The 24304-nt window shown below is 44.6% G+C and overlaps 1 protein-coding gene and 1 long non-coding RNA gene across 4 annotated transcripts; both read left to right on the plus strand.

The window, feature by feature from the left end:
- Positions 1 to 557: 557 nt before the first annotated feature.
- On the plus strand, positions 558 to 7231 carry LOC106900813. Of its 2 annotated transcripts, none has more exons than XR_001414206.1 (2): positions 558 to 1565; positions 6633 to 7231. It is a non-coding gene; the product is annotated as an uncharacterized LOC106900813 (long non-coding RNA). The 2 variants fall into 2 exon arrangements; XR_001414205.1 differs by lacking the exon at positions 6633 to 7231 and adding an exon at positions 1897 to 2115.
- A 6045-nt stretch (positions 7232 to 13276) lies between these two features.
- On the plus strand, positions 13277 to 24048 carry RHOF (ras homolog family member F (in filopodia)). Of its 2 annotated transcripts, XR_001414202.1 has the most exons (6): positions 13298 to 13462; positions 13563 to 13650; positions 19828 to 19937; positions 20690 to 20824; positions 22029 to 22338; positions 22988 to 23125. XR_001414202.1 is itself a non-coding variant. In XM_014962952.1 (5 exons), exons 1-5 carry the CDS (start codon positions 13298 to 13300, stop codon positions 23150 to 23152), a joined length of 663 nt encoding a protein of 220 aa, XP_014818438.1. In that variant the 5' UTR covers positions 13277 to 13297; the 3' UTR covers positions 23153 to 24048. The 2 variants fall into 2 exon arrangements, 1 of the variants encoding a protein (XP_014818438.1); XM_014962952.1 differs by lacking the exon at positions 22029 to 22338 and having other exon boundaries at positions 13277 to 13462; positions 22988 to 24048.
- Positions 24049 to 24304: the final 256 nt, after the last annotated feature.

The following is a 24304-nucleotide window of genomic DNA, read 5'->3' on the forward strand; positions in this document are numbered from 1 at the left end:
CTTCCCGAGCAGATTTTCCTGCAGCTCAGCTCGCTTTGGGTGGAGGCGTGGGGGTTGTTTCGGAGCTTCACAAGCCTTTGTGCTCTGCGGGGAGTTACACCTTGTGCTCCAGTGCAGACCCAGGTTAGGTGGGCTAGGGAATGCCTGGCTTGAGCAACCACTTCAGAGGGCAGGACAGGGAGGAAAAGGCAAAACACTTGTAGAGAGGTGGCCTCCCTGGTAAGGCTAGAGCAGGACCGTCCTGCGGACCCTGTGGGAGGGAGAAGGTAAGTGGCTGCTTGGCAGAGGCTGCCTTGCGGGAGCGGTATGTGCCGGGCAGGGTGCGCCCTGCCCGCCCGTTCCTGCGGCTCAGGACCAGCCGCTCCGTGGGTCTGTAAAACCTGTGCTGTGGTATGTGCCGAGGCTCAGGGCTGTTTTCCTGCGAGGGAGCAGGGTTCTGCCGCGAAGGAGGCAACGCAGCCTGCGCCTTTCGCAACGATGTGAGGGCTTAGGCTCCATCTCTTCGTTTCTTGTTCCTTTCCCCACCCCCCCTTCCTTCCTTCCTCGGTCCTCACCGGGTCAGGCTCTGTCGAGAACAAGCGACAAACCGTCCGCACAAAACATAACACGTTTCCATGGAGGAGGGAGAAAAAAAAAAAAAACCAACCAACAACCATGTCTCCGCACTGCCAGGCTGGCTTTAAAATGCTACCTCTGGGCTCTGTGCCCCCCTCTCGGGGTGAAGCTCTTGGAGCCAGACCCTCCGCTCCGTCCCTGCGAGACGCGTCCTCTCCGGCCAGACCATCCCGAAACGCCTGGCCCTTACCCGTGCCAGCACAGCAACAGCCACCCTGCTCCACAGTTGCTTTAAATAATAACCTGCTAGTAAACTTGGAAGAAACGGTGACGTTGTTCTAGGCTAACCACCATTAAAGCGCTCCTCTGCTGTTTCTCAATAGAGGTGAAAAGCATTTTAGCTTCCTGGAAATGGCCGAAAGAGGCGACGTGTAGATCAAAGTACGGTATGGATCTGTTCTTGGTTTTGCAGGGGTTTTTGGAACTGTAATGAAAACGTTTCTGCAGCTTGCATCATAATGAGTTAAGTCAGCACGTAAAGCGATTTTAAAAAAGAGCAGATTTAGACACCATTGGCTGCTAACTTTCCTGGGCTTTAAAATTTATGTTTAAATAGATATTTGGGTATTAGTAATATCTGCATTTAAACCTTAACGTTGCATCTGTTTAACCCTGGAGCAAACTGGCTCTGCCTAGCACAGGCTTTGAAGCGATTCAGCCAGACCATAATACTGTGGGAGCTTAGACAGCTTTGTCCGTACTTGCACCTCTCTGCGCATTTTTCCAGGACGACGATCTTTGTCTGCAATTAATCATTGTTCAGGACGGCCGTTCCCGATGGTAGAATCCATGGGCTGCTCCAGCTGGGAGAGGTCCTAAAGCGTGTGCCTGGCGCCGCGTACGTGCAGACCAGGGCCAGAAATTGCTGGGGCAGCAGGCGTTGTACAGCGAGCCCGCCGTGCCGGCCCAGTGAATTGTGTGGGTCCTCAGCACTTCTGGAAAGTGTTTTTGTAAGTCTGAGCTGAAAATTTCTTTCCCTTTTTTTTTTTTTTTTTTTAGAGTTTCTAAATGACTGTAATGTTCAATGTAGTTTAAAAGTCACCGAGGCAGTTGAGACCGGTTGCACTCCCAGAGTGGGTGGTTTCATGGTTGAACCTCGTATCTGAAAAGCTAAATGTTCTGGTACAGTGTGCTTAAGTCCCAGAAAGGTCAAACCAGACTTTCATACTTGAGTTAGATTGACCCTGCTTTACTGCGTGAGACTCTTTAGAGAAAGAAAGAGATCTTTCAGGGGAAAGGAAAAAAAAAAAAAAAGATATTTTTTTTTTTCTCTCTGAACAGCTTGTGGTGACTCTACGCACATTCTTGAAGCAAAGGGGTTTGTTCTTGCCCACAGCGTCCCTCCCCTGCATTGTTGAGTGGAAAACTCTTATGCTAATTATTTCACTGTCTGTTATCAATAAGAAGTGATTTAATTTCTTTGGCAAAGTGTTGCAACAAGAGCAAATTAGATTGAGAGGCAAAGTTAAATAAAAAATATGCAGCTGTTCTGCCAAACAATGATCGTGACTGTTTACAACATTTTGTTTTAGACTGGCTTGTACACAGAATCCTTTATACGGAAGGTTTTCATGTCACAATCCACTGCTTGTGCAAATGAACTAGATTGATAGATTATAAAGGACAAAAGAGACCTAGGTTCATCTGCTTGGACTTCCTGCATTATGTGGGTCATAAGATTTTTGTGAATTCGTTGCTTTTTCTCATTTGAAAGAATTTAACTACAGCATACCTGCATCTTGGGAAAACATCAGATTTTAATTTTAAAATGGGCTGTGAGAAAGAGTAAAAGAAGAGCTAGTGAATTCTTTCCATCGAAAGCTGACAGACTAGAAATCAAAATACCTTTTTAAACTTGTCTAGTTTCTGCTTTCAAGTTTCTGGATGTGTGTGTGTCTCTGCTTGACGGAGGAATGCCCCATTGCCAGATTTCCGTCCCCGTGTAGCTGTGTAGAGGCTGAACAACAGCGTTTAAGGCTCCGGTTGCAGACTTGCAGAGCTCCCCCTCGGGTCCATCTTTACTAATCTTGTAATCGCTCCTGTTGCGGTTCCCTGTGAACACTCCAGTTTTTCCCCATTTAGACCTGGGCAGAAGGGGACAGAACGATCAGCGGTGATCGTACCCGTGTCAGCAGCCCTCCTGGCAGCGACACCTCTCTTAGCCATCCAGGGATTACACCAGCCCAGCACGGCTCCCAAGATCTGCTCCTTCTTGGGATGGCATCCCCGTCCTTCACTCTGCATGTATGGCTGTACACTTGGCCCTCTTGAGAAGGACAAGTCCTTAGACAGTACTGTTGCTTGCAAAGGCCTTTTTATTTTTATAGCACCCCCTCCTGCTACTGTTGGGTGTCATCTACAGACTTGATTGGTAATGATTTTATATTTTCTTCCAGATAAACAACTGCTTCTGTCTCCACTGTAGGAGTTTCCTGGTTCCGGGTGTGTGTACACTTCAGCCGTGTCAATATTGTGTCGGGAGGAGGTCTGGATGGACTCCATCCTCTTGCCACACCCCAGTTTCATGGAAGAAAGCCCAGTTTAGGAGCTGGAAGGGAGCCAGGAGGCACGTTGCAGCATTTGCCTGCCCTGGTGTCTATAACACAGCCATTAAATAATGTAGGGCCCAAAAGAGGTAGTTGCAGGATCCACAAAAGAAAGATGACACGTCCAGGACACTGGTTACAACTACATTTTGAGACCTTTCTGTTAGATGGATTCTAATCCATTTGATTGTAAAAGATGACACGTCCAGGACACAGTGGTTACAACTACATTTGGAGACCTTCCTGTTAGATGGATTCTAATCCATTTGATTGTGCCTTCTTGCTCTTAGATTCTCCTACTTGTAATCACATGAGTCCTTCACGGGGGTTGGAGTACGGCACATCAGCCCTCTTGCAGAAATCTCTTACTAGGGCTATTACCGTTTACCACCGAACCTTGTAATTGCTTGAAACAGTTTATTTCTCAGCAGCCAAACTCATGAAGCTTGATCTCCCATGGATTTGTGTCCACAAATGCCCCTGATAAATCTTCCAGCTCTTTGCCAGTCTTGCTTGCCCTGTCTAGCTGAGCAAGGGGTAACTGGCATAGGCAAGGGCTGAGTTCTTCCTGCCTGTCCCCGAGACCAAGGTGGTGCATCTGCTCAGCTGTTTGTTCAAGACCTAGATACGTTTGGGACTTCTTCCCCACTGCCAAATTTGATTGAGATCGGAGAAAGGAGAGGAAAAATGACATAAAGCAACACAGATACATTAGGCTGTTTTATATTTAGCAAGCCAGGCTAAGAATATCGAAGGACTGTTTGAGTAGGAATACGGATCGGGTATTTGCCTCTTCAGGTTTTTTGCCATTAAATTTTTCATTTCTTCCTAAGAACAGCAGATGATCTGTCTAGGGAATTTCTCAGCCGAAATAAGCAACCTTCTGACAGATTTCACCTGTGTCCCAGCATGCTGTGAGGATGCATGGGATGCGAGCGTTGAACAATGACAGGGAATCACTACTCTGCTGTGTTGTTTGGCTGCCTGGGTGCAGAGAGATGTACGGTGATACCCAGTAGTGGAACAAACATTTATTTTGTTTTAAGATCCATACAACTTTTGATGGACGTGTTTGGATATTTCTGCCTGTCCCCGAGACCAAGGTGGTGCATCTGCTCAGCTGTTTGTTCAAGACCTAGATACGTTTGGGACTTCTTCCCCACTGCCAAATTTGATTGAGATCGGAGAAAGGAGAGGAAAAATGACATAAAGCAACACAGATACATTAGGCTGTTTTATATTTAGCAAGCCAGGCTAAGAATATCGAAGGACTGTTTGAGTAGGAATACGGATCGGGTATTTGCCTCTTCAGGTTTTTTGCCATTAAATTTTTCATTTCTTCCTAAGAACAGCAGATGATCTGTCTAGGGAATTTCTCAGCCGAAATAAGCAACCTTCTGACAGATTTCACCTGTGTCCCAGCATGCTGTGAGGATGCATGGGATGCGAGCGTTGAACAATGACAGGGAATCACTACTCTGCTGTGTTGTTTGGCTGCCTGGGTGCAGAGAGATGTACGGTGATACCCAGTAGTGGAATAAAAAAACATTTATTTTGTTTTAAGATCCATACAACTTTTGATGGACGTGTTTGGATATTTGCCAGGGCTGTTTTTTTTTTTTTTTTGGTTTTTTTTTAAATCGGACATGTTGGATATTTGCCAGGGCTGGGTTTTTTTTTTGGTTTCTTTTTAAACTGCATCTGTTCATTTTATTTCTGCTAGTATTATGACAAAGCTGCCTCTGTAAGGTAGGTAGTGAGTGCTTTCAGAGATCTAATCATTCTTGAACTATAAAGGAATAAAGGAGCCGTTTCAACACCTGACTTGCAGAATGTTTTGTGTTGCTTCTTGCCTATTGAAATGCAGCTGCTATTGAAACGCTATGATCCCGTCAGAATGTACGACCGGTTATTTTTTAGAATACTGTCAAGCTTTTAAAAATCATTAAATAAATCAAGAATGTTGGCAATTCTAATCAACATTCTAAAGCCAACAAATTACTAAACGGTTCAGTTCAGTACTATATGGCCTAAACACTAGTTTTACAACAACAACAAAAAAAGAATGAAAAGAATGTACCATTTAAAGGATTCAGGCACTCACAGAGCTTGCATCAAAAGGAAATGAAGACATAGATAAGTAATCTAAAAGGATATTTATGCATTAAAATACTTCTGTATCTCGACAGCTATCATTAAACAGTCTAGAAGTGACGGTAGCTGACGGCCTGTGAGCCTTTTTAACAAATGCAGCACATACAAGGAACATTCTCATTATAAGTGATGGAGTGTAAAACGTTGCAGCCGGAAAAGTGATGACAAAGATCAAATGGAATGACTTTAGCTTACACAGTGGAGCAGTTTAACTGGTGTGATGCAAACAATGTACGACACAAGACCAGGACGGTTTTGCCTTTGATGTTGTCGCGATAACTCTCAAATCTGCTGTTAAGGATCCCCGTCTTGATTTATTTTTTGACAGGACAGTTGGGAGTGCCCCAGCTGCTCCACTAAGCCATGGTTTTCAGACGAGTGGGCCAGAACACGCAGAATTAGCGAATGCTGTGCCATCCGTTGCCTTTCTACGCTGCTGCATAACAGCAGCTCCCAGTTGCTAAGCAGCTGCAGAGCCGTCTTTGCCTTCGCTACCAATCAGCTGTACTAGGGGAGCAACATGGGTTCCCCTTGATCGGTGGAGAGGAGCCGGCAGCATGAAAATGGGAGCTGTGGCCATAGCAAAATTGTTCCTTTTCTGCCTGGCTGATGGGCCCCCTGGCAAAAATGCTGGAGCGAAGCGAAGGGACACTTGATGGCCCAGAAGCAGGGGGTGGCGGGGAGGGGAGAGGGAGAGCCAGCATATGTGCACAGCGGAGGTTACAAAGACAGCAGATCTTAGCAGAGCAGGGGGCACGCACCGAGGAGAAAGAAATGGGAGAGAGGCCAAATGCACAGTTCGGAATAAAAAAAAAACCCAGGAGGAGAGTGCGGCATATGGAGAGGGGAAATAAAGCAGAACTTGCACAGCCTGCGAATAATTGAATAGAAAATACAGGAAGAGAGGAAAGGAGCTTGATTCATTACTGCCCTTCACCTTGTGGGGACAGCTACACCCGGGAAGAAGAGGTGTGGAATACAACAGCATCTTTCATGTTTTGCAGTGAACTGTTGGTTTTACATTTCATCCCCTGCCATTTGTGGTTTTCTCGCTGGATAGCCCCTGCCTTTTGTTTAGACTTGATTCCTGCAGGCTCTGTTCTTAGCCTAGTTTCTAATTTATTTTCTTATTAGCTGTAGCTTTTTTTGGGGTTGTGTTGGTTTTTTTTCAAGGTAAGTCTTAAATTAAAATACCTTTTCCAGATGCTTTAATTGTTTTAACCTTCAAGAGTGCAGGGCGTTGCTAATTCCCAACTGAAATTGTTTTCCACTAAATTGGCAAAACCATCACTGTTTTTCTCCCCCTCTCTTTTCCAGGAGCTGCTGATGGAGAACAGGGTTCTCTTTGCTTCCTAACACCTTCCCCTGCACGTTGTCTTTCCTTTTCCCCACACGATTCCTGCCAGCAGTCCAGGAATTCTTGCTGCTCGCAGCGTGCAGGAAGTGGTTCCTGTGGCAGTAAATCATCACAAACGCCTGCTGTGGTGTATAAGAAGGTGGGGAATGAGACCAAAAGAGATTCTAGTTCCACCACCACTCAATCGCCCACATGAAAAAATACTTTATGGTCCCAGTGCCCAACGTGCAATTGGCTGTGTAACAGGAAATGCCCGTAGAGCTGGCAGGGAAGCGGGGGAGCTACACGTTCCTCTCTACAGCTCCTCCAGACAGAGGATTGAGGGGCACATTTGCACAGGAGGGTGGGGAGAGAAATTAAAGCTTGAGCAGCTGTTGCCCTCCTCTTTGGCTAGCCCTGGCTTGCTTGTTGGAGGTCTGTGGATTGAGAACACTTCTCCAGGTCCAAAACTAACTCCAAAAAGGGAAACAGAGGTGCCCACCCTGATCTGTAGTGGAAAGGATTTGCTGTGGGCTCTGTGTGTGTGTGTTTCAAACCAATAAAAAACTTGAGAAATAAACAGGCAGATGTGTTTCATACTTGGAAGACTTTTGTCTAAAACATCTGATTCGGGGGGATGCTATATTTGCTTCTTTCTTCCATTTGTCTGGAGCCCTGTATCTTTGAACAGGCACTGTCTATGCTATTGTTAGACTTCTAAAAACCGTTAAAGGTCTCGGGGCCACTGACATTTTACAAGTAGTTTCAGCTGCCTTTCACGCAGGGGCATTTTTGGCATTATGAGAAATGTACGTTTAATTAGAGTGGTTTTAACCAGGAAATCTCCCCGCCTTAAGAAATCAGAGCTACTGTGTTAATCCCAGTAAGCAACTGGGAACTTGACAGTGTGGCTGTTGTTACCACGAGAGTCAGGAAGGGTGAAATGTGTGTAGGAAGGGAGAAATGCACAGGAAACATGCCATCAAGGGCAGCGGTGTCGAGCTCACGCAGGGCAGCGCGCCAGTCCGAGTTTGGCCATGACCCATGGGCTGGAGCAACGCTGGCTGGTTGCTGCCCTCTACGTGCCTGTGCACAGCAGACCAAGTGACTACCACGATTGCTCAAAACACCTTCCCAACCCGCTCGGTGGCTCGCAGCGAGGACCTTTGTCCAGGCCACCCTGCACCATCAACCCATCCAGCTCCCACAAGCACGGCACAGGCCAAAAATCACAGCTCTAAAGCAAACATGACAAATAAACTGAGTTTATTTCCAGCCCCTCAAGTTATTAATTAGCCTGCTCTGAGCATTGCTGTTTCTTTGCAGGGTTTGCTCTAGCTGGGTTAATGGTTACTCTCGGGTCTGAGATAAACTCAGTCTGGGCCTGTCCTTTGCCTAGGGATGCCAAGAAGCCACAGACCTCTCCGGTTCCTGCCAGACCTCCATCCCTATGCATGAGCTCCATCCCAGCCAGATGACGACAGAGCAAGTGCTTCCTGCTTAGCTCTCCCTATACATCTAGCACTCAACAAAAATCAGGCAGAAATTACGGTGTCTCCCGTAGGGATATAAAAAGAGGATTTTATTGTCTCTTCAGTCCATAGTTGCTGCCTTCCTGTTGGAAGTTTGCACAAATACCAGAGGGGAGGACGCAAACTTCACACATTAATTGCCCTTTAATGTCAGTGCCACACGTTACTCAGCAAAGCCTGCCCCTATTTCATCCACAGTCCTTTCTCTTATAGCCTACTTTGGCATCCCTTTTCTCCTATGAATATTCCCAGTTTCCCGAATTCTTGTCCAAAAGGTTTCAGAGCTTCCTGCCTGGGCCGGATGCAAGAGCGATGGCTGTTGCACAGCCAATGCAGCAATGAAGTGTTGATCAAAGCCTGACTCTTCTAATGGCTCTGAAACACACATGCTTGTTCAGGTTGCATTGTAGCTCACATAGTGGAAAGCATATTTAGCAAGCCAAACCTGGGATTATTTAAACCTGAGTTTCTCAAGAGCCTCACAAAAAGTACAACTCCACACATTTCAGGATTAGTGGAAGCTACCAACCAACTTCTGGAGACCGTAACCCAGATCTGGCCATCCACAGTGGACTCACCTACTCCATACTTATCCCTGCTGCGTAAAGAAGCTGAATGCAACTCCTCCTTTCGTGCTGTGGTCATCCTAATTAACACTCCTATTGGTCTCGGCCTCCCTTGTCTCTAAACCAGCAAGTATTTTAAAAGAAAATCTATCAATAATTGCCTACTTTTGGAATAGGAAAAGAAGGGAAAAGTAATATGAAGAAAGCAGATACTGCAGAGAGCGCTCTGATTTTGACAAAAAAAAAAAACATCTCCGTGCTTCCTGGCTCAAGTGGAGTATTGGGTAATGAAAACATGGGAAGGCGTAAGCCAGAGGGATTTTAGGGGCGTATACTAAAGAGAAGAGTTGGATAGTGGATAAAAACACATTGTGTTGGAAGGAAAGCTATTTACAGCCTCTTTCCCTACGTTTCCCCAAATTACTTCCTGATGGGATTAGTCTTTGCTGCAGATCTGGACGCAGAAAAGCATCTGATGCTGATTAATTTCATGCAGATCTGTAGCAGAGCCTTGTGCCATGAGCAAGGCTGCGCATCACTCCTGAACTCCTGGCTTCTGGCTGTTCCCATGGTAAAACCAGCCACAGCTACCAAAGCAAACACAACCTGCAGATCTCGCCTGAAACAAGGCATTTTGAATCCCTCTCTCTCTCCAGTGAATCTCCAGATTCGCTTCTCAGCACAGAGGCAGAGGATGAGATTCAGCATCCCTGTCATAGCTCCGCCAGCCTGTGTTGACAAATTCCTCCCCATCGCTCAGTGAAGCTGTGCCAGCACATCTGGGAGACACACATATCACCCAGATCCACGGGGGCAGAGTTATGGTGGTGTTGGCAGACACTTGCCTGTTCATTTCATGCTTTTCAGAGATCAGTCATTGTGTTTGATGTTCCAGAAAAGCATAGGATGATCTTAACCTTGTGTTACCCATTTTTTTACAGCAGAACTTGGCTTGAGAATTCACACTTCAGTGAGGAACAGAAACTTGAAACTGCCCCTAAGCACCTACTCTATCAGGCTGAGACGTTTCCACGTTCATTTACATACTCTTCAAATTTGTAGAGTGGAGTTATTTTTTTCTCCCACAACTGCAAAGCCCAAAACTCTTTTTCTAATGGAAAGTGAGATTCAAAATACAGCACGTTGGCCACACATACATCAGGTAGTCCATACTTGGCCCACATAGTTGGCACCCCCAATTTAAAGCATACCAGAGAAAATAACTCAAGAAGCACTATGTGTTCCCTATAAATAGCTGCTCTCTAGGTAGTAGTCAGTGTGCGGTTTATGAACAAAATCTGTCCAAACTACATCAAAGTGCCTGAATATTTGCTGCCTGATTTTGCCGAGTTATGTGCCCAATTTGGCTAACACCTCCTGTTGCAAACCGTTGTCCTGTTTTCTTTCATACCCCTCTGAACTCTATGGTAGCATTTGGACAGATTTTATGTAGAGTTTATTGAAAGATTTTTGCACTGATTTAGTACATAGGCTACTTGAGCCAAGGGAAACAGGAACTATATTCCTAAGGCATGAAAAGGCAGAAAGGAAATTTTCTTATTGAAATATAATTTTTCCACATTACTTAATAGTCTGGAAAGTTAATACCTTTCTGGCAGCACTTCCCACTGGGAAAAAAAAAATGGTTCCTACTCAGCCAAACAACAGTGTAATAATGTTTTAGGTCGGGTTAAATGCCTTAGAAACTGGCAGGTGTCACAGCCACCTTGCCTTCAGTGAAAAAGGCAATTGAGAGCCCTTATGAAACAAGGGATTTACATCAGTAGGGGCTACTACACAAAAAACAGGCACATGGCAAGGTCTGAATAGATGGTGAATCATGTGGCCCAAGGGATTTTTCGGGGTGGGGGCGTGTGTGTAAAATATCAGGCCATGAGGACCAGATGGTAGAGCTCTGCATGTGCAAGAGAAACAGCAAGAAACACTTAAAAAAAAAAAAAAAAGGATACTGAGAAGCAGCTGAAAGTCAAAGACACTGGGAGCTTTGAATATGAAAAAAAGAATATTTCCAGGGTTGAGTGACGGTCAAAGGAGTGCTTGCACTGCGAGCAAAAACACAACTGAAAAAAAATTTTGTACAATTGTTCTGTGAACAAATCAAATTACCTTGAGAACATACCTAGCTTTGTCATGGGCTTCTCCTCTTACAATGATATTGTCACCCATAACTCGTTTGTGTGTACAAGGTACAGTTCAGCTCTCCTACATTACAGTTTCCCCTTGCCTGTTTGCCCTGTGTGTTCGCACTGTAAATTCTGTGGGGCAGAGATTATTCTTCAGTAAGGGTCTCTGCACACAGTAAACAATTGTTGCCCTTGTGTAACACCTGAACTTTATCAGAAATTCACTCTACTTACATGGTAAGTCCCATTCTTTAGGGTCTGTCTTTCCTATTGTAAACTCTTCAGGGCGTTGTCTCTCGCTGTATATGTACATGCTGTGTAGTTCAGTGGGAATTCATTGCTGAAAACACAAATAATTAACATCACTGGTAAAGTTCAAAAATAAATATTTAAAGTTCTGTCTTATTATGCACATTCTTAAGTAAGTTAATGAATATTTCTTTTGACATAAATGGGGCTACTTGTTCTTGTTGTTAACTTTAAGTCTTTGTAAAGCTGGGTTCTGTATTATCAAGAAGAAAATTCTTAAGTGTATTTCAAAAACGTAGTTCTAAAAACATTTAGGAAGAACAGGTCCCCATTCTTGTCTAGTTTATATTACCATATAAACTAATAATATGAGTATACAGCAGATGGCGTGTGCTGTTACTCTTCTCTGCAATTGTGGCTACAAGGAAGTACCAGTAGGCTGAGACCTTGCTTGTTAGCTAAAATAGTTGTATTTTCCATTAGAAATTTTACTGCAAGTCGACATGGAGCTGACAGTTTTTACTGTGTTCCAGATAAGGTGTATAAGATTGTGGTTCATAAAGCATCTTATTGGCAGCTTGTTTATTCTACATCATGCTCGCATCAACTTTTTCCTCAGTAAAATGCTTAGCTTTAAATAGGTGTGAATTTGGCTGGTTTTTTTATTAATATTAATTGAATTACATGACACTTCATTGGGTATGAGCCCCTCCTCCTCCCTATCACCTAAATATCCCTCTCTTGCTTTTTGTTTGCCCTCTACACAAAGCAGGGTCTCCCTTGAAAGAGATGGGGAATCCAGTCGTGTTTGCATTGGGTCTGGAAGGCCATCTAGTGACACAACTGTGCAGCAGAAAATACAAAACCCTGTTGGAGTTGCGATTTTTTTTTTTTTTTAGTTGAATTAAATGATCTCGCTACACTCAAGCATGCCCTCGGGGTTTTGTTCTGTTGCTATTCCCACAAGTAGCATTTCAAAAATTTTAGAGTCAATTTTGATTTCTTAAGAACTGGCAGGGTTTATTTGAGATGTAGCATGCTGTGAATCCCTGCTAAGAAAGAAACACATTTTTTTTGTGCAGAATGGTGGCAGATCGGCACCCAAGCAGGTCTATCATGAACGCAGCATCACTCCCCTGATATGTGTAGCGTGGACAAACAGGTGTGGCTGTTGTGATCCCCTGCCCATACAGTTGGTTGTACAGTTGGTTAAAACTGTACAAACCAACGCCAGGCGGGTTCCTGGGGCCATTGCATCTCCACCATTAAAATGTAAAATTCCAATTTATTTTCATCACAGCTTACCTTGGATGGGTGGCATTGGGTGAATGAACAATGAGCAGAGCAGTTGGTTCCTACTCGAGTGGTAAATACAGTAGAAAACAAGCAGCAAGTCACCGCCATTCCCAGTGCCAGCAACAAGACATGTTTTGGGGAGCATTTTGGGAGGTCTCTGCCTCCACCTCACCGGCACCTGCTGCACGCTCTCCCCTCAGCTGTCAGGGCTAGGATCCACTGCTGCAGGCACTGAGGTTGAACTTGAAGACATCCCCTCAGCCACTGGCGGCATGAGGTGAACCAACATGGCGCTCAAACTGGAAGACATCCACTTAGCTGCTGGCGATGTATGGTGCTCAAACTGGAAGACATGTCCTCAGCCGCTGGCGACGTGAAGTAAACCGGCATTGTGCTTGAACTGGAAGGCCTCCCCTCAGCCACTGGCAACGTGAGGTAAACCAACATGGCGCTCGAACTGGAAGGCCTCCCCTCAGCTGCTGGCGGCCTGAGGTAAACCAGCATGGCGCTCGAGGTCCAAAGGGGCTCTCTGGGTGAAGAAATGAGGACTTAGAGGGGAGGATGCCAGTGCCACAGCTGCTGGATGGGAATGAGCATCCAACCGTGGGTAACATGGCGGGTCAATGGAGAATATGAAGGGGACACGGCCCAATGGCCCGGGCAGATGGAGGCCTCGGAGGCTCATGTGGAGAAGGGGAGATTTTGGGGAGAAGGCCTGAGGGGGCTCCTGTGGTGCCCAGCGGGGCCGGGAGCACCCCTGTGCCGGGCAGCCCGTGAGGAGCCGATGCCGCGGGAGCTCCGGGCTCCCGAGGGGCGCTCGGCGCTTCCGTCCGCGCCGCCCCGGGGGTTCCGCGGCCTCATGGAGGCGGCCAACGGGGCCCTGCCCGAGGGCGCGGCGGGGGGCTCCCGCGGCGGCACGGCCGCCCCCTCGGGCAAGAAGGAGGTGAAGGTCGTGATCGTGGGGGACGGCGGGTGCGGGAAGACGTCGCTGCTGATGGTGTACGCCAAGGGCGCCTTCCCCGAGGTGAGCGGGCTGTCCCGCCGCCGGGCCCCGCCGGGCCGGGGGGGCCGAGGGGCCGAGGGTTGCCCGTCCCTCCTTAGAACCGCTTCTCCTCCCTTTGCAGCAGTACGCGCCGTCCGTCTTCGAGAAGTACACGACCAGCGTTACGGTGGGGAAAAAGGAGGTCACCCTGAATTTGTACGATACCGCAGGTAAGGGACGGGGGGAGAAGGGGGTTCACGTCGTGCTCCCCATTTCCCCGCTGCCGACAGTTTGGGGCTGCGGGAGGCGGTCTGTGTGTGGCCTGGGATGGGACCTTGCTGGGGCACCCGTCTGGGACTGACCCAAACCCAGCCCCCGGCTTTGCCTAATTTCAGGCAAATACGCAAAAACTGCTTCTAGCCGCGTAAAATGCCGCTGCTGTGAACCTGCCCCTGTTTCTGTTCCAGCAGCTTTTGCTGTTTCAACTTAAACCAGGCTGATACTTTCAGGCTGTAAAGCTGGAACGTATTTTCAAACTGCTTTTCTACCGGCATATTTTGAGTGTAATAACTCAGTTAAGATTGCTGGAGGTTAAAATACAAACAAAACAACAATTCTCACCTGTTGCATGCATAAATGTGCCTTCCAGTAAAAAAAGGGTCACACATGTAACCACAGTTCTAGCCATGGACTTGTTCACTGTCTTAACAACCCGCTTTACTAAGAAAAATCACATCAAATAGCAAACATATCTGAAGGTATTAAAACCCGGTTCCCAGATGCAAAGCATAATACAATCAACCAGGAAAACATTTTAATCTCCTGCCATGTGTGATCTAATAGTGAAGGAGAAAAAGGCTGGTTTGTGTTCACAATAAAAAGGCTGTAGCTGTAAAAGTGATTTGAAAATGCTGGTAGTTTGTTCGGGTTCATTTCAGGAACTTATGAAATGGTTTGTGTTCAATTTTGTTCAAAGTTCCTAGACTTATCCAGCTGCGTTCCTAAATGAACCCTAAAATTGACACGTGCTCCGTTTCAGCTCACCGAAAATCATCTGTTTCAGTTTAAGCCTGTGGAGTTGTTCTAAATTTACACCAAGACAAATAAGAATCAAACACAGTCCATATAAATTTTTAATAGTAGTAAAACACACTTACTTTCTTGCATATAATTCACTATATCTGAATAGATGATTTTAAAGGTTTTTAATCTAAAAGTTAATTTTATTGCTAATCTTTACTGCACTGTGTCATCTACTGAGCACCCAGTTTGCTAATATATCTTCTTGTGTCAATGTTACTGTTCTTGAATCTAGGAATTTGGGTAATGTAGCTTCTACTGAAGGGCAAGGCTTTTCTATTTAAGTCTTAAAGGAAAAGAGAAGAGCTGAAATCTAGCGTGAAAGAGGGATTTCCTTAATGCTGTGTGTTGGAACAGAGAACTTGCCACAGTGAACTTGTCGAGTTTTTATGTTTCTTCACTGTTAGTGTGGAATTTTTGCCTGTCACACAGTTCTTGATACTTGGCCGGCTCATTTAAAATCAAGCTGCACTTTCCAACGTTTGCCTTTGGAGTCTTTTCCAGGCTTTAAGGAACACAGGCAGGATCCAGAACTGGTGGTAAGTAGGGCAGGTTCAGTATTGCAGCACCAAACTCTTGCAAGCCTGACATAAGTGCCCAGCTCCTTGCATCACGCAGGGAGCTCAGCTCTGTGCGAGACCCACAGCTACCAGCAGCCCAGAGAACACTCACCAAACCCGTGCTGGTGGCTTGTCTTGCCTTCTTTCCTTGTTCAGGCATGTAACTTTAGCAGAAAGTGTCTACTCTTCCACATTTAATTCACAGCTATAAATACCGTCTTGGACCAAAGAACTGCTCCATTGTAGAAGAGAGTGGGGAGTATTTTGTGTCCCATAAGACGCTTTGGGAAGTGGAGATGCCATTGTTGCCTAGTTGGCAGAGATCTCTGCCATGAAAGAGCAATTGCTTTCCATCTGTCATCTGGAAATATTGAAACCCAACATGTTTCACCTCCCACAACAGCGTCATGGCCACCAGGCTGCAAGTTGCTAAGAGGATGCTGACACTTGTCTCCTTCCTTCCTGTTAAATTTCTTTTGCTTTGCATGAGACACATGAAGATTATCAGGTGCAAAGAAAAGGGGGACATTCCCACCCTAGTTAAGGCATTTGGTTGGGAGTGAGAAAGGCTTGAGTTCTGTTTCTGTTTCAAAGCTGCTTACATAGTTTATATTACAGATCTGTGTCATACTCTGTGATTCAAGCAGCTTTTCATCCTCTTCCTGAAGCTGGAAGTTACGCTTGAGGAAGAGCTCACTTGAGCACACATTTTAATCCCATCCTGTTTTTAATAATACAACACTGATTTTGAGTGCCATGAGGATTAGACTAGGACCAAGAGTTGTGTCCTGTCCTCTCAACTCAGGTAGTGCAGTAAGAGAAGAGCAAGGGGAGTGTCCAGTTCAGGAGATGAGAGCTCCTGTCTCTCTGCCACGTGGATGCAGCATGGGAGATGCAGTTTTGGAATCGGTGCCTCACGATGTTGACTTGCTTCTGCCATACCACACAGCAGCTCATTAAGTTCCTCTCTCAGCTGGGTGATGATGGTCTGGGGTGGGTGTTCAGCAGCAGTTGCAGCTTAAAGGGGAGTCTAAACATATACCTTATTACTAGAAGTACACTGGTTTAATCATGCAGCATATTAGCTGTATTTTATGAATCATCTTCTGACTTACTGAACTGCTTGAATTGGTCTCACTTTTCTCTAAAATCCTAAGACAGCTTTATGCTTCTGTTTTGCTTCTCATTCTGAAAAGTTCCCAAATCATTCAGATTATCATAAAGTCATTTAAACGGGATCAAAAGGATGTAAAACCATTTCTGAGGTGAAGGGCTTCAGATAAGTGTCATGTAGCACTGTAGCGGAGGAGAAGGTAAGGCTGTTCTTTGAAAAAGTGTCACCACATCTTCATGATGTATCCACTGCAGAAAGGACTTCAATATTTTTAGGATCTTGCTAAGAGCAATACTGAATAAAGCTGTGTGTACGTCAGCGTCCTGGGAAGGTAAAGGACAGGTTCAGCTCCGTGGACTGTTTAAAGTTAGAAGAATTCTTTGTATTGTCAAGTCCTGTGCAGCTTGAGAGTTTGAGCTCGTTCTACTTACTGAAGGAGGAGGACACAAACAAAGTGCCTAAGAATCAAACATTTCAAGCTACAAAAGGTACTTTTTTTGACAAGAATTTGGTTAACAAATGAAGTTAATGAGTGAATCTAAAATATGCTAGAATAACATTTTTTGGTGAGACTTTTGTACTACGCTACTCTGTCTTCCTCATCAGAAACACCTCTTGCTGTTGCAGGAAGTTGGTGGTATACCTACGCAATGTGTAAAGGCTTTGTAATAGCACTTGTCTTGCCTGCAAACAGGCATTGCAGCTGCTTATTCAATTAAAAGTTTCCATTTCTTGCTGTGCTCAACAGAAGCAAAGGCATTGAGAGGTAAATTAACTCCGTAATTTTTTGCACACCAAGGGAGCGGCGTCGATGCTTTAGCTGCAGCTCAGACACAAGGTACAATTTCTGTCGCCGTTTGGCACAGGGCTCTCTCAGACTGGGGAGTGCTGTGCTGAGCTGGGGAAGGCTGGGGAGGAAGTAATGCCTCATCATTGTGGGTGCTCGCTCTGACTGGCAGGAAGCACATGCAAAGCCTCCAGCGGGGTTTTTCAGGTCTGTAATGACAGATGCACAGCACTCAGGCCTTAAGAGGAATTTTAAAAGCTGATATATGCCAGGATAAATTTTTATAACTTTGAAAAGGAGGGTGTGGCTAAGGAAGACGGAAAACCCACAAACTTTTTAATTTTAGGACACCCTAAGTGTCCTCATCTACTCGTTTTATTCCTGCTAAGAATGTCTCTTTCCTAATTTTGTTTAAACTGACCAGTGAAAAACCATAGCTGGTAAGCTAATAACTGCAGTGTTCCCGTGGAGCCTGCAGAGTAACAAATCAAAGAGAATTGGGTGCATTTCTGTGTGCCTGTGGGGGCTCACCATCGCACAGGTCCATGTTGATGCTAAACCACAAGTGTGGAGTATTGCAGACAACATGTGGCCATACATAGGAAGTGGTCGGCTGGCACGGACCGCGTGGCAGGATATTACATTCTTCCTGACCCACTGGCAGTTGGTGGCAATGGACAGGGCTGCTGTACATTAGGACAGCACATACTGGTGGCCTTCTGGGCTAGCAAGTCTTGACTCTGTTGTTTTACCCCCTTCTGTCAATGGCAATGGCTGCTGAGCTCCTTTATGGACTGAGCAACGCGCAGGCTGGCACGTCTTCACAGCAGTGTTATCTTACATGTTTATTTTCTCCGTTTGCTTAAAAAAACAAAACTGTGCAGCTAGTTTTGAAGATGAAGGTGCAGTTCACTGGGGCATTTCTATAGCTTTTGACTTGCAGTGCAGCATATTTGTGTCACATCATTGAAGACACCTCTTCTGTTATCCCATCCAGGATGGTATGGGTTTAGCTGTATGCTCCAATTCCAGGCAAACTAATGTGTTTCTTCCAAGGGCACAGTCCTGTTCCCAGCAGTAACTTGGAGGACCTTTTGATTTTACAAGCTACGCTAGTAGAGGCTCAGAGGCATGAACTTGAACAGGGAAAATTACACACAGCACATAACACTAGAGGAAATTAGAAAAAAAAAATAATGTTTGGCACCTAATGTGGTTAATGCATTTAGAGGATTATCTCAACAACAAAATGGTAAATCGGTTGCAAACAAGTAGGTGGATTTGGGAGAATAAGAAGGGCTAAGTAGCACAGTCTTTTGCTCTGAGTGTTTATACAACATGCATAATTTTGTCAATTGTTTATTATTTCTGGATTAAACACTGAGGGATCAATCCTCCTTTGTTCTGCACGTCGCCCACAGAGCACACTGCTTTTGTGGGAGCTCAAATACAGTGGTCCAAACCTAGGATTCCTGTTCTACAAACACCTTGGGCAAACTGAGTAATGGCTATGCAGTAGGGATTGCCTTGTATCTCGATCTGTATCTCGACCTGTATCTCGATCCATCCTTTAAATTAAGGAGGGAGGTAAAATAGTGTAGAATTATTTGCCTCCTGGTATCTGCAGTTCTTCAGACCACAGGTTGAGACAAGCACGTTGGCTGGAGTGATGGCACCCTGCTCAGTCCCAGTCACAAGGCAGGTAGTTGGTATAAAGTTGGGGCACGCTGAAATTTTCAGCAGCCCTTCATTTGAAGTATCAATAAAAGACTTGAGACGTGTAATTTCCCCTCTAGCACAGTTTCTGGCTGTGTGTACATTGTTGTGATTATGGGAAGCCAATGGCATTCCCAGTTCTTGTTTTGGAAATTCAGTGGATCACGGAGACATACCTGATTCCAGGAGCAGCATTCAGGTGGCAGACAGTTCTACAAACCGCTCGAATCATAGTTTCTTCCTTATTAAGTCTCTGAAAAAAATCTCAAATGAAAAAGATTGGGGTTTTTTCCTGAGCTGCCAACTGTATCTGGTAATTACTGCTTTCTTGAACTTAATCTCTCAAAGCAAGACACCTTCAGATGCCAGCACGGATATGACTGCTAAGTCATGTGTGCAGCAAGGGGAAAGAGTACAGGTCTGAAGCAAATTAGCTTCCTCTTGCCAGATCATGTACTAGAACATCCGTAATCACAAGTATGACAAATCCTCTGCTTTTTCCAGAATCCATGAGCATCCCTAAGATCTGCTGTGTAGTCCTGCTTCAAAGACCAGTTAAGCCCAGCTCCTTGTTGTAGCAAGCCGTGCAAAATCACCTTCGTGCTGGTAGAGCGAGCAGTGGCTCTGAAGGCACAGAGTGCTAATTGCTGCTTCCTCTCAGCTCACCGGGCTGGGAAAAGCAGGTTTCCCCACTTAAGATTTTTTTACTTCAGTGTTTGCGTCTGGCAAATACAGCGTTTCTTCTCCTCACAGCATCGCATGAGCAAATGGATTTGGGAGAACAGAGCCACTGCCAAATTGCAAATGTTTTAGTCGATAACTGTCAGATTCCTCTTGTTGATCTTGCCTGTGAGCAGCGACTTGGCAATCGGCGATTAGAGCTGCTTCTAAGTACTTAGCAGGTGGACAAAGCAGGCTTTTTATTAAAACTTGCCAAAGACATGTTTTATATTCTAAAGCATTGCTTTTGTCAGTGAAGAGGAAACTCCTGCATTTAAAGGGAAGGAATTTTACAAGTATGGAAAACTCGCAGTCTGTGCAACTGTAGCACCATTGTTCTTGATCTCAAGTATGTATCTTTACATATTCCCATCATGCTGCTTGTTAAGGGCGGGGATTTCTTTTACCAAAACGTTCTCTTGTCTTTCAGGGCAGGAGGACTACGATCGGCTACGACCACTTTCTTACCAGAACACAAACGTCATATTGATTTGTTACGATGTCATGAACCCCACTAGCTATGAGAACGTAACAGCTAAGGTAAGAGGCTTTTGTAATTGCTTCAACCTTTTAAATGAATTAGATACACCTGATATATGACGAGATGTCAGATTAGAAAAGCTGATGCTTTTAGTGTCCTGTGCCCTGGGAGTATAGATGCATCCATCACTCACCACGTGCTGAGCTGCAGGTCACAGACCTTAGACCTTGGGCTCACCCCTCTATGGCTCCTGAGTACCCAGAACTGGGGGTGACTCCACTGGGCACTGCAAAGATCCAACACCACTGGTGAAATCGATGCTTTATCTGTAGTGATGTCACACGACCAACATTGCACACAAGCACTTTAGATTAAAATCTGCTTCCATCACATCTAACTACAGGGGAGAGAGGTAAAAAACCACTTGTCTGTACTAGGATTTCTGTAACGATCTGAAGTAGAAGCTGGAGTTCCTGTACATAGCACCAGCAAAACAAAGCAAGACTTGGTCCAAATTCTGCTCTTAAATACGACTGTAGAGGAGCTCTTCTGAATTTAAACAGATGTTAAATAAGCACTTTGGCATAGAGACAGATGCTACCTCTGTTTTTATAAAGGAACTGACTTTGGGTAGAACTTTTAAATGTTTCTGTAATGTAAATAGTGCATGTTGGGCCCTTAACACTAGATTAACAACTTTCAAAACTCTGAAATTGGAGCATATATTAAATGCTCCTTGGCTTTATTGTTTCAATTTCAAGGGGGGTGGGGAAAAAAGTGCCAGATGTAAGTTTTGTTTTTCTACCATTAGTGGTATCCTGAAGTGAATCACTTCTGCCGGGGTGTCCCGCTCGTACTGATCGGCTGCAAGACCGACCTTCGGAAAGACAAAGAACAGCTGCGCAAGCTCAGGGCTTCCAAGCAGGAACCCATTACTTACAACCAGGTAAATATAAGTGCATTTAAAGTGGTGTCCTCTTTGCAAAAGATAAAGCACACTTACTTCAGTGGCATTGTTCCTCACAAATGCAATCACAGATAGGCTAAAATTAGGTGATCACAATGGCCAGATAAAGAAGTTACTGACAGTCAGCACTATCAGGGGTTTCTGTAAGTGCTTTTTGGAAGTGGCCAAATCACCACCCATTTTTTGTAAAGAGAAATTTGAAGACTGTTTTGCATATATCAGGGTGTCCTTTTGGACTAGTAGCTACACCTTCTAGGCTTATTACATCTCATTCTTGTTTCCTTTCACAGGTGGGTTACTCCTATTACAGATTTGTAACCCTTGACAAGTTTGTTCCTCCTTCATAATTTTTATTAGGATACATTGCTCCCATCACTGGTACTTTGATCAGGATTGTGAGAAATCCTAGCTTCTCCAGGCTACACGTTACAGGACTAAAAATAATGACTCTTCTGGAAGGAAAAAAAAAAAAGTGCTTTGCAAACCCTATTTAAAAATAAATCCTTTCAAGGACAATAGCAAAAACATCTGCAAGGCTTCTCTAACACAAGAGCCTTTTCTTTGAAGTCTCTAAAGTAACTAAAAAAAATAATCTACATATTATCAAATGTTTTCAATTTAAGTATTACAAAGCAGCAAGACTTAAAAGTAGTGTTACAAGACTGGCATAGTTACAGGAGAAACAGTCAGTGGTGGAACAGCTTGTCCCATGTCACGCCAGACCTTTGTGCTCTGGTCTCCCACTTCTTTCTTTTTTAAACTACAAATCCATCCTTCTCCTCTCATCTCAGAGCAAGAACAGCAGCCTTCAAATTATCTGAGACCCAAATCTAGGGAACAAGGTTAAGTGCACTAAGACCTTGAATGAATCACTCCTTCACTGAACAGCATGAAAAGAAACTGCAACTGCATCATCACTAAACCACACTGGGACTTTTTGCTTGCTCACAAGAGGAGATGCCCATCTGTCACTGTGAACAACTGCAGATTGTCCCTCATTTGCATTAATAACTCCCCCTTCATCACACTCACACATGAGGCTCATGGCAAGCAACAGACACTTTTGGCAAGTCTGCTGAGGCCTCATGCAATTAAATTCCAGGCCCCACATGATGTACAAACTTTGTCTCCTATGTGGACCCTCCCACTTGGTTTTTCTCCCCTTAAATATACACTACCTCAGTCTTTTACAGCTGTTGGCATCTTGAGTCACGCGACATCACACTTCCGATGCCAGGCACAGAGGAGCTGAACAGTATCTGCCAGCACAGCAGCTTGCAAACTGGAAGGAGACAAACTTCACTTAAATCTGCTGAAGAAAAATCCCCCTATAGAAGCCTGAGTGCTCAAGTGACCCCACTCCCAGAGCTTATAATGAATAAATGCAGTTTGTGAGCTGTGGGTTGCAGACCTGGAATTCACGCTCTTAAGGCTCACAAGCATTCAAAACTGGGGGCTGACTCTCCAATGACAGTGAAAGGACCACAAGCAAAGTAAGAAATCACTGTGTTTTGTCTGTAGTGATTTCACACAACCAGGATTGCATGCAAATGTTTTAGATTCTAGTCTGTCCCCATTGCATGCCTTTGGGTGAGGCTGAGAAATGCAGGCACCCATTTCTCTGTATGAGGATTTTGGCTGAGCCCTTGGGATGCTCCAAAGCAGAAGTCAGGGATTCCTGCATGTGCACCAGCAAAACAAGGCAAGACATTGGTCCAGATTCTGTTCTTGCATGTGACCTTCATTACTAAAGGTGACATCCCATAATAGTTAAGGTCAGGCCTGAAAAAATATCGCCGTGTAGGCATCTTATCCGCACTTAAGTATCTACCTCAGCATTTTTTTTTGAACAAATTTAATACTAAAAATATTTTTACGCTATCAGCAGTGTGCATCTTAGAGTCTCTAATGCACTGAACTGTTAGGTCAGGCTCTAGGTCAACATAGGGGAAAAAAGCTAGTGTATTTAACACTGCCTCAGTTTATTAACAATGCCACTTCTGCTCTAGCACTATACTGGAGGGAAGCTTCTTTCTTCCTGACCTCCTGATACGAAGACGTACAAAATAATTCCCTGTCCCATCTCACCTTCCTTCTCTTATACATGGGGTTTACACATTTTCTTACCTTTTCTCTTTCCAGGGTGAAGCAGCTTGTCAGCAGATTAATGCAGAAATTTATCTGGAGTGCTCAGCAAAATGTCGTGAAAACATAGAAAACGTTTTTAAAGAAGCGACGACCATTGCACTAAATGCCATGAAAAAAGCCAAGCGCCAAAAGAAGCAGAGAGTGTGCTCAGTGTTATGATCTGGACTGCAAGAGAACATTGACTGCACAAGAGCAAAGTGATTCAGATTTTAAGAACAGTTTAACTTTAAAGACCTTTTATTTTTTTTTGTTACATGTTTGTATTCTATGAAAAATTTTTATTTTAAAATTTTAATTATTTTTAGTATTTTTGCACTTTTGTTGCACTGCTCTCACAAAGTCTTCAAAGTTCTTTATCAAGGCTTACCAACGCTGTGTGCCTTCATCCATCTCACTTTTGCTCCTAACTGCAAACGACCCCCAGTCAGGTCTGGGACTTGCTATTTAAATTGCAATGAACAGTGACTGTTACTGTATGTTAATCAGTGGTGGGTTTTTTAACTCTGCAGAATAATTGTGGCATATTATAGCTACAATTTACTGTCTTTTTCAAGCACAAAAAGCACATCTTTTTAGATGTGATGTTAGAGCAGCTTATCAGGCACCTTTGAAGAGACAGAAATGAAGTTCTGTCTGTTGAAATTAATTTCCTTGGTAGCAGTGGTACGAGTTCGCCTGGAGCTGCCCCCAGGGTGCACAGATGGAGCATCCACTACTGTCCCTGCAGTAGTGGGGCTTTGCAGAGCTGCACCTGTAGAGTCTCCTTCAAGGACTGCTGCTGTAGTAGAAAGAGGTATTTTATCAATGGAAACACATTGGCTGCTCCAATTCAGAAATGGAATATCATGGAAAATATTTACAGCACTCAAAGTTAGAAGTGCTCCAAGCAGCCACTATGTGTAACAATGTCAGTTTTACAATAAACTTACACAGCTTATTTAACACACGACAGATGCAAATACTGGTGCATGCTAGGGGAAATATTAAACTCATGTTCATTCACTGATGAAATCATCTCCACTGCTATAAATTAAAATTTTCCCTTTTGTCATGAAGGTGTTAGTTGTCTGTTTAAGGATGAGGGATGCTCCCAGACTGCACAAACTCGTACACGTGCCTCAAATCTAGTTCTTTTACACATCCCATGCAGCGAGAGCTCAGATTTCAGGAGCAATCACTAGTTTGTCGCCATCCTATAAACCAAACCCATGCAGGGAGGATTTTGCTGCACAGGTGTTGCTGAAAGCTTTCTGTGTAAGGCAAACTGCAGCCCATCCTAAGATTTTGATCTTTGAAATCTTACCTTTTATT

The sequence above is a fragment of the Calidris pugnax genome, unplaced genomic scaffold (assembly GCF_001431845.1).
Source record: "Calidris pugnax isolate Ruff unplaced genomic scaffold, ASM143184v1 scaffold32, whole genome shotgun sequence".
Lineage (NCBI taxonomy): Eukaryota > Metazoa > Chordata > Aves > Charadriiformes > Scolopacidae > Calidris > Calidris pugnax.